Below are 9433 nucleotides of genomic sequence, written 5' to 3'. Positions count from 1 at the left end.
TGGGAGGGGGAGGGGGAGGGTAGAGTGCACACACCCAGGAGCTGTGTCCCTGCGCACGCGCGACCACCGCTCTCCGCTCGAAAGAGACGACGGACACGAGGTCGTCCTGCAGGCAGTCGCCATCAATTACCGACTCATTACTGAATGGGAGACGGGGTCGCGCGGGGAACATCTCTGCTGCATCGTCTGCTGCATTGTCTGCTGCATCGTCTGCTGCATCGTCTGCTGCATCTCTGCAGCATCGTCTGCTGCATCTCTGCAGCATCTCTGCATCTCTGCAGCATTGCAGCCTCTCTGCAGCCTCTCTGCTACATCTCTTCCTCGCCGCCCGCGAGCAGGTACGCGCCGTCCCTCGCCCAAGCGACGCAGAGCAAGCCGCCGAAGTACGAGGCGAGGCGAGCCAGCAGCTGCGGCTCGCCCTCGCCGCTACTGCCCTCACCCTCTGCCGCCGGCCGACCGCTGCAGTCGCCGCCGACGGACCAGAGCACAAGCATGCCGTCGGCCGTCGCCGCCGCCAGCCTCGACCCGTCCGGACTGAAGGCGATGGCGGTGACGGCGGCGCCGCTCTCGCTCGCGCGCAGCATGCCTGAGCCCGGACATCGCTCGGACATCGCTCGGACATCGCTCGGACATCGCTCGGACAGTGCTCGGGCTCCTCTCGGGCTCCTCTCGGGCTCCTCTCGGGCTCCTCTCGGGCTCCTCTCGGGCCTCCTCTCGGGCTCCTCTCGGGCTCAGCTCGCCTCGCTGGTCGAAGCGAGGCTGAGACGAGGAGGCCGTGGAGTCGCGCCAGCGGATCGAAGCTCCTGTGGGTCCAGTCATGTGGTTCCAGTCACCTCTCCGTAGTGACTCCCCCCCTTCCGCCTCGGTGTCGTGGCTGGCGGGCGGGTGCGCCCATGCTGGCGACACGGCCATGCCGCTTAGGGGAGGGGGCAGGGGTGCTGCCCCCTCCGGCCGCCTCCTCGGACCCGCGCCGGACGTACAGCGCCACGCGCCCACCCGCGCACGCCAGTCCTGCCGCCGCGACGCCGGCGTCAAGGCAGGCCGCGGATCAAACAGAGAGGGCGCCGTGCCGAGTGCGTGGATCAGCTCCGGGCTCCAAAAGGGGTGCGAGTAGGTGGAGCAAGCCGTCTCCTCTCTCTCCTTCACGCGCGTGTCCTCCCGCATCTACCCCCGCCAGGCCAAAGCAGACGCCCGACTCCGCCTCGGGAGAAGGCCGCCAGCGAGCGTCGGCGACGGCGCCCTCGCCTCCTGGGGCATGGGGCATGTGGCACGCGGCTGGACAGGCAGGCGCGACCGCGGTGGCGCTTCGCAGGGAGTGAGGGCGGAGCTGCTCGGCACCGCTGGGCAGGCGCTCGCACTGCTGTCACGCGTGCACGCACCTCCGGCGACAGCCGACGAGAGGCCACGCGAGGTCTCACGGCGCGAGAACGGGCGCCAGAGCACAACCTCGCCGGAGGAGAGGCCGACCAGCGCCTCGAGGGATGCGCCGCCGAACCCGCCGCCGCCGCCGCCGTTGGCAGAGCTCGAGCCAGCGCCCGCGCCCGGAGGCGGGCAGCTCCAGTGGAGGTCGTGGCACAGGACGCGGTCTCGCAGCTGGAGCGTGTCCGTCGAGTCCGCCTTGGCGCCTCGCTGGTCAAAGAAGCAGAGCGTGTCGCCGACGTGGTACAGCATAAAGCCGGCGTCGCTCGGCGCCTCGCCGATGCTGTGCGGGCCAGGGAGAGCCGGCGCCCACGAGATCGAGGTTTCGCCGCCGAACGGCGAGGGACGGGCGGCGGGCTCGCGCTCAGCGACGAGCTTCCAGTGCCCAGCGCCCGGGACGCGGAACGAGGGAGTCTCGCGTGCCATATACACAAGAGGTACTTACGTGTTGCGGCTTTCGACTCAGTCCTTGATATGTCGCCTGTGCGCCTTTCGGGCAGCGGCACAAAAAGAATTTTGAGTGCGGCGCACTGGCACTAGCACAGACAAGAAAGAATTTTACCACCCCGCCCTCTCTCTTGCACAGAGTGCAGGTGGAGGGGAGCCGAGGAGTCGAACCACTCAAACTGGTTCAAGTCGACCGTCGTGTCCACCGGGTGGCTCATAGACCGCCTCAAAGTAGGCATGCCACTCACGGTGTTGGGCTCTGCTCTCGGCGGAGCCGGAGAGGACGGGGAGCACTAGGGCCTCGGAACGGTCACGCTGAGCTGGGAGCTGGGCAGGGGGCGTGTGCGTGGCACCGGGCGTGTGGCCAGATGGGCGCGCGTGGCGGATGCCAGGGGAGTGTTGCCGCAGCATATTGGTTCGTCGAGCTGCAGGGAAACGTTGTAAGCCGAGGTCGAGTTTGGCCTGTCCGCTATAGCCGCAGCCGCACGACCGCAACTCGAGATCCTCGAGAGTTCACGCGGAGTATAGGCTGGGGCTATACCAGACGCATCGGTCGGAGGTTGGCATGTCCGATGTTTGCCAATTCATTACCAGTTTGCATCCTTCCTGGGGCGCGCGCGCCGACACGAGTTTGTGTCGCCCCATGAATTCGACTGTTGACTCCAACCAAAACAGCGAAAGACCAACTGGGCAAGGAGACCGACAGCGTGACATCTTTACCGATTTCAGAGGCGTCTCCGGAAATGACCGTTGCCAGTCATGAGGCTCACGCCGCTTGAGATACCTCCGTCCTAGCAGACTAGCAGACCACGAGGCATTTCCCGACCCTGCACCAAAGGTCGCGAAAGGTGTCGTTTGCGCGCCACGTGGGTGGCTGGTTGCAAGTGCAGTTGTACGCGCAGTGTAGCACGGATGGTGCCGTCACCCGAGAATCGAGCAGGAGGCTGCGCGTATGGGTGGAGGCGGCGGTGCGCCGGCCCGATGTCACCCCCCACGACGCGGTGCATGCGAGCACGCCCTCAACCAGCGCCTCCACTTGGCGCGAAGTCAGCGTGATATTGGAGTAGCCAAGCTGCCCGATGAAGGGCTTGTCTGCTGGTACCCGCCTCCAGTCGCCGGCCCCCTTCCACCATCGCGCGTTGATCGGATCGTTCGCAGGGTTCTCGAGCAGTTGCGCGAGCGGCAAAGCGTGCGCATTGTACTTGACGACCCCGGCTTTGAACCGCTCGACCCAGGAGCCGAAGTAGGCCTGCTCGGCGGTGCGAAACATCCGGGTGCTCAGGTCGGAGGCATCGGTCCTCAAACAGGCCATCGTCGTGACTTCATGCGCGCAGGCTAAGCGAGAGAAGGCCATGTTGGCAAAGGCGGCCCCGTGGTAGCCTACAACCGACTCGGCGTCGGCAAAGAGCTTCAGCACTTCCGCGAGTGGCTCGGCGCCGGAGTAGATGCGCGTCAGAGGCCGTGCCGCTCGCATCGCCGCGACGAGCCGGTCGAGACTGCCCGCCTCGAAGCCGCGAGAAAGCGCGGTAGACCGCTGAATGATGATGGTGAGCCGCGGCCGACTCGAGGGAGGCTGCGCGTGACCTCCAAACCAGCGGCTGGTGAAGCGCTGGAGCAGCTCCCGCCCGGTTGGCGACTTTAAGCAGCAGGAGGGCTGCTGGAGCAGAGTCGCGTTGTGCGCGTCGAGCGGATAGCGGTACTTTCCTCGGGGCATGCCCACTTCGTGGATGCGCAGAGAAGGCTCGAGAGCCCTCAGCAAGGGGGCAACGCTATCGGCCTGAGCAAGCGCGATCGGCCTCCGCCCGCGCTTTTGCTGCTCGACGATGTGGTGCAGTAGCGGCAGCAGGGGCAAGAGGCAGTCTACAACCCTGTGAAAATACATGGTGTGGACCTGGTAGTAGTCTCTCACGCGGCGCATCGTCTCGGGGAGAGGGCAGCGGAAGTCGGCGTATTTGACGCGGCCGGTCGAGGACGCAGCAGCGCCGATGGGACACCCGTGCCAGTCGCAGGGCGTCGAGGGAACGGCCGGCATTCTGCGAAAGACAGCGAGGGCGGAGCTAGGATTGGGGACGCACGCACTCCAACAGCAACACCGCGCGGGTTGGGAACCGGGTTGCCGTTCGGAGGAAGCTGAAGTTTGAGCTCCTTGAGAGCACTGGATAGGGTCGATTCCGCATGGTACGGGACCCCTCGATTTGAGCTCCTCGAGATCGACCAAGGATCGCCGTATGTGTGAAACATGGTTTTTTGGACATATCACTGGAGCCTCCCGGTTCCGGTACGTAAACGTACGTATAAACCTCTCTCATGCACACACACACACAACGTAGGAAAAAAGGCGACTCGGAGTCAAGACCTGCGACAGAGTGTCCCCCTGGCGGGAGCCGGGACTGTGAGCGACAGTCCCGGGAATACATTACGGAGCTAAGCTTGACTTGTCCAGAGGGGGGGGGGGGGTCATTCGGATTCCTGCTCGTCCGACAGCGCCCGGAGCTTCTGCGACGCCTCATTCGAGGTCTCGACCTCAGACCCGCTCGCCGGCAATGGAGGCAGATCAGGGACGCTCTGCCAGCGGACGGATGCGCGACGGCGCCCGTCCGCCTGAAGCACCGCTCGCGCGTCCCTGTCTGGCGAGCTTGGGCAGCTCTTCGTCGTGGCTAGAGTCCGCATGAAGGGCCTCTCCGGCGAGCTCGGGCAGCTCATCGGTGAGAGGGCGTCCTCCTCTCTCCGCGCGCGCGCCGGCAGCGAGACCGCTGTGAGGGAGACCGCTGCGAGGGAGCCGTCCTCCTCCGCCTCCGTCCTGCTGCCGCTTGCCGAAGGCAGGGAGGCGCTGCCCGGCATCCGACGCTTCGGCTGCGCCATCGGTTGACCGCGCTCCACCGCGCCGACGGCGAGCGTGACGAGGTGGTGCACGAGTCCGGCGTCCGACGCGCTGCTGCACACGATCTCGTGCACCATCTGCGTGGGCTTTCGCCGCAGCGCGCTGCTAACCCGCGCGAAGGGGCGCGGGAGGCGGGTCCCCCTCGGCGTCGACAGCTCGGCGCCAGAGCCCATGTCGTCTCCCTCGCCGCCGCCGCCGCCGCCGCCGCCAAACACGCCGCTGCCGCCGGTCGACGTCCGGCGGAGGGGCTCGGAGGGCGGCATCGAAGACGCCACGGTGCGCAGCCGCGGCGAGCGCGGCGAGCGCGGCGAGCGCGGCGACGCCGGCGACGCCGGCGCGTCGGCGCGGACCGAGGAGCGGCGCTGCGTCACGATGGAGACGCGCCGCGGGGTGGCGCCTCCCGGCTCCGCCTGCGAGTCGGCCGCCGCCGGCGACCTGCGCACGTTGCTCGCCGGCCGAAGCGAGAGCAGTACCGTGCGCTCGTTGCTGCCGCGGGCGACCGAAGAGATGACGTGGAGGGGGTAGTGGCGGTGGCAGCGGTGGTCCTTCGTCGCGGCGAGCAGCAACCTGTTGGCGGTGAGCAGCACCACCTCCCCCTCAGAGAGCATCTTGCAGAGCAGCAGAGGCTCTCGCAGGTAGACGCCCGCGCGCAGCGACTGCAGCACGATGCGCGCGACGGCCGCGTCGTTGCTGTAGGGGTAGATCGCCCCCTCCTGCCCGTACAGCATGCGCGGCAGCCGCATCCTCTCGTGCGGGTCCGACGCCCGCTCGTGCGTCGCGCCGCGCGCGTCCTCCACGTACTCGAACGTGTTTGCGAAGCCCTCCATCGTGCGCGACGCCAGGTCGAGCATCCCCGCCGCCGGCTTGAGCGCGAGGCCGACGAGCCCCTTGCCCGCGCCCTTCACGAAGCCGCGCAGCCCCTGCGTCTGCGCCCCCTCGATCGGCTGCGAGAGCAGCCCCGCCACGCCCTCCACCACGCCGCGCCCCAGCCCCTCGGCGCCGTACCGCAGCCCGTCCACGGCGTGCCTCGGCCCCTGCCCGCGCACGTCGCGCCGCGCGCGCTCCCTCGCGGCGCGGTCCGAGATGTAGGCGCCGTCCATCGAGAGGGCGGTGACGCGGCGCGAGAGCGAGCCCGTCACCTGCGACACCGTGCGCGAGGGCGCGCCGACCACGCCTCGCATGAAGGCCCACGAGCCGTTGACGATGCCGCGCCCAAAGTCCTCTGGCGACTCGAGCAGTCCTCGCGCGGGGAGCATGACCAAGTCGCGCATGCCAGCGCCGAGGCCCTTGACGAGCCCGATGGGGTTGCCGAAGACCTCGATGTTGAGCACGAGCCGGTAGATCTGGCGGCGCAGCGCCGCCTGGTAGTTGGCGAGGATCGCGTGCGCCAGCTGGCGCGGCGTGGTGAACGTGTCGCGCAGCACGACCCGCTCGAGCACGAGAGGGGTGCGGTCGAGGTTGGGGATCGCCGTCCGCTCGAGCGCGCCGCGGGGCTGCTCGCCGTCCGCGTCGCGGCTCTGCGTGTAGCTCACGTTGAGCCTCAGCGGCGCAATCTGCAGCTCGTGGAAGTGCCACTTCTCCTCCGCCAAGGGCGGCTTGTCACCGGCCGCACCACCTCCGCCTCCGCCGCCGCTGCCGCCGCCGCCCTTGGCGGACGGCGTCAACGGCGGCAGGGCGTCGCCGCCGGGAGGGGACCGGCCGGCTCCGGGTGCAGCCGGCGGAGCGAAGGGTTCGTGGAGCGTCGCGGGGGCCGGGAAGGCCTCAGTGGAGCGCCTTCTTGAGCTGCGGGCCGAGTCGATCGAAGCAGCGCTGACACTGGAGACGGCACGCCTCAGCGTGAGCTCGGAGTGGTCGTCGCCGGCCAGCCGCATCCCGGACGCGCCCGTCGCGAGATCCATCGACATACGCGGCACGTCCTTGAAGGCTGAGGCCGCGCTAAAGCGCGACGTGTGCCGCCCTTCGGCGCTCTTTCGTCGAGAGGAGCGCAACGTCCTCGCCCGCCTCTTCTCGTCCATCCGCGGCGTCAGCGGCGGCGGCGGCGCCGCCGCCGCCGGCTGCGCGCTGGCTTGCGCCGCGCCGGCACGGGGCGTGTGCAGCGTCGCGGCAAAGCCAGCGAGCGCGCGCACGAACGACTCCTCCACCTGCGCGTCGAACTCGTCGACCGCGAGCACGAGCTGGCGGAATGACTGGCCGGCGTTGGCGACGCCGTACTCGAGGACATTTCGGTCGACGGCCAGCGTCAGGCAGGGCACGCGCTTCTGCGCCGCGCTCGTGGTCTCCTCGATGAGGTTGCGCTGGCGGATGACGTAAGACGAGCGGATGAGGACCGCGGGCAGCGTTGCGGCGCGCGTCTGGTTGTCGAGCCGCAGGTCGCCGACGGTGAGTCCGAACTTGTGCGCCGCGGCCGACGCGTCGAAGACCATGCCGATCCGCGCCAGGCTGAGGTACGCGAGCTCCTCGACGCCCGAGCGCACGAGCGAGACGCCGATGCCAGCCATGTGCACGTGGAAGAGGAGGGTGCTCGCCGTCGGCGCCGCCGGCACGTCGAGCTTCGGCGCCGCGATCAGCGTCCGCGTGTTGCCGCGCGCCACCACCATGAGCGCGATGGGGAGGCCGCCCCAGTCCATCGTCGCCTCGAAGCCAACCTCGTCGAACTTGACGGCGGTCGGCTCGCCGCTCTCGAGCGCGACGAGCAGGCAGTGCTCCCTCGACACGGCCGGCCACACGAACGCCTTGCACGCGCCCGGCGGCAACAGCACCGCGGGCGCCGCCGGCTGCCCTTTTTGCGAGACGAGCAAGCTCGCGGCGGACGCGTTCTCCAGCACGTACTGCGGCGCGCGCGCGGAGCCGTCCGAAATGCGAATCCGGACAGAGGCGCCGCTCTCCTCGACATCGACCGCGAGCAGCCGCGCCCTGAGCGCGGCGGGGCAGTCGGCTCGCCGCCGCCGGCGCACCCAGCGGCGGCGGCGCACAAACGTGGAGGCGGTCGGCTCGGTGTGCCAGCGGTTCGGGTTGATGGCGTCGCTCGCGCGGTGGCTGCCCGCCGGCGCCGGCCAGTTGGTCGCATACTCCCAGCCGTCGGCCGCGCCCGCGGGCGCGGCCCCAGCCTGGCGGGCCGCGGCGCGCGGCTGCTCCTTTGGCGCGAGGAACAGCGACCAGCTCTCGTCCGCCCACTCCCAGCCTGGGGGCGGCTCGACCGACGGCAGCCCGCCCGCGTATCGCCGCTCGAGCAGCCCGTCGGACCACGGGCCGTGGCGGTCCGTCGGGAGGAGGCTGGTCTCGCTCCACGACGAGAAGGAGGAGAGGCGGCGCTGGTTCTCGCTCACCACCTCAAACTCCTCGCCCGGCATCCCCACCTCGAGCAGAAACTCCTCCACCTCGTCGACGGGGAAGCCGCCGCAAAAGTGGGAGTGGCCGGCGCCGGCGCTGCCCTCGAGCGCGAGCTCGATGAGCCGCTCGCCCTTGGGGTGCGCCCAATTGAAGGGCAGCCTGGCGGCCGGCGGCAGCACCTGCTCCCACTCCGCGCAGCCCGCCTGCCGGAAGCGGAGCGGGAAGGCAACCTCCGAGACGAGGACGAAATGGGGCGCGAGGGTGACCACGTTCGAGTACTCGGCGGCGGCGCCCGCGCCGCGCGTGATCGAGACGCACACCTCGACGGCGCTCGGGCCCGAGCCGAGTCGGACCGTCCCGGTCGTGTCGACCGCCGCGATCGAGAAGGGCTTGGACCAGCCGGCGCGCGGCCGGTAGGCGACCGGGTCGGCGCCCGGCCCCTCTTTGGCGAGCTTGACCTGGAGCTTGGTGAGGGCGTCCCTGCGCGAGCAGGCGAAGAGGAGCGGCGTCACGCGCGGCGCCAGGTGCGTCGGCTCGGCGAGCTCCTCCTCGGCGGGGGAGAGGTAGAACAGCTCCGGGTTGGAGTCGGCGCCGCCGGGTGGCTCAGAGGCGGAGAGCGAGGCGGGCGAGGCGTCTCTGGACGGCCCCGCGGGCGAGCTCTCGAGCAGCGTCCCGAGGAGCGGCGCCGGGCGCGCGAGCAGCGAGGAGGCGACAGAGATCTCTGACGCCGACATCTCCGACGAGTCGTCCACCGCGGTGCGCGTGTCGGTCGTGGAGGCGTCGTCCCAGTCTCGATTCCTGGCCCGGCCGGCGCCCGCCTCTCCAATCGCGTGGGCGGGGCCGGCGGCGGCGCCGCGCACAACCTCGCGGAAGAGGAGAGGCAGGCCCGTCCTGTTGACGAGCCAGAAGGGCGCGTACAGGCGCAGCGTCCGGAAGCCTCCCACGTGGAGCGCGTTGTCGACGAGGAGGGTGAGCGGGCCGGGCGCACTCGCCCCGTCCGCCGGCTGCAGCTCGACCGAGTCCGGCAGCCGCGCGCCCGCCGCGTCGTCGGATCGGCCGTGGTGGATCATAAAGGGCGGCGATTCCTCGTGCTCGTCCGTCGAGAGCACGAGCTGCCAGTCCTGGCCCGGTGGCGCCTCGTGGCAGAGGGCGACGCCAAACGCGTCGACCTTACCCGAAGCGACGGTATCGAAGGTGAGACCCCCCGCCCTCCGGCTCTTCGCGCTGTGCGCGCCTGAGCTCCTCGCGCTGGGCTCTCTCGAGGCGCCCGCGGAGGAGGCGGAGAGCACGGAGGTCGTGCGCTGCAGCAGATCCTTCGAGCTGGATCGCGACGCCAACCGCGCGAGCGGCCCCTTC

General features: G+C 69.8%; 3 protein-coding genes across 3 annotated transcripts in view; all 3 read right to left on the bottom strand.

The window, feature by feature from the left end:
• The window catches only part of EMIHUDRAFT_199980 (hypothetical protein), a gene marked incomplete at both ends in the record, with an annotated part of 1280 nt that extends 696 nt beyond the window's left edge, over window positions 1–584 (bottom strand). Inside the window, 2 exons of the mRNA XM_005791873.1 lie at window positions 35–140; window positions 343–584. Coding sequence (XP_005791930.1) covers window positions 35–140; window positions 343–584 — 348 coding nt within the window. The remainder of the gene's footprint in view (window positions 1–34; window positions 141–342) is intronic.
• A 561-nt stretch (window positions 585–1145) lies between these two features.
• EMIHUDRAFT_351425 (hypothetical protein) lies at window positions 1146–1891 on the bottom strand. Its single transcript, XM_005791872.1, has one exon. It carries the CDS (start codon window positions 1843–1845, stop codon window positions 1165–1167), a length of 681 nt encoding a protein of 226 aa, XP_005791929.1. The 5' UTR covers window positions 1846–1891; the 3' UTR covers window positions 1146–1164.
• A 2220-nt stretch (window positions 1892–4111) lies between these two features.
• On the bottom strand, window positions 4112–8068 carry EMIHUDRAFT_433404 (hypothetical protein). Its single transcript, XM_005791871.1, has one exon. The coding sequence runs from the start codon at window positions 7372–7374 to the stop codon at window positions 4324–4326; it is 3051 nt and encodes a 1016-aa protein (XP_005791928.1). The 5' UTR covers window positions 7375–8068; the 3' UTR covers window positions 4112–4323.
• Window positions 8069–9433: the final 1365 nt, after the last annotated feature.

This window comes from Emiliania huxleyi (genome assembly GCF_000372725.1).
Source record: "Emiliania huxleyi CCMP1516 unplaced genomic scaffold EMIHUscaffold_11, whole genome shotgun sequence".
Taxonomy (NCBI): Eukaryota; Haptophyta; order Isochrysidales; family Noelaerhabdaceae; genus Emiliania; species Emiliania huxleyi.
Note: the sequence above shows the minus strand (reverse complement) of the source record. Positions and strands in the feature narration are given on the sequence as shown.

Coding starts and splice junctions, on each gene's coding strand:
- EMIHUDRAFT_351425 (XM_005791872.1), bottom strand. CDS start 1,845: ATGGCACGCGAGACTCCCTCGTTCCGCGTCCCGGGCGCTGGGCACTGG.
- EMIHUDRAFT_433404 (XM_005791871.1), bottom strand. CDS start 7,374: ATGGACTGGGGCGGCCTCCCCATCGCGCTCATGGTGGTGGCGCGCGGC.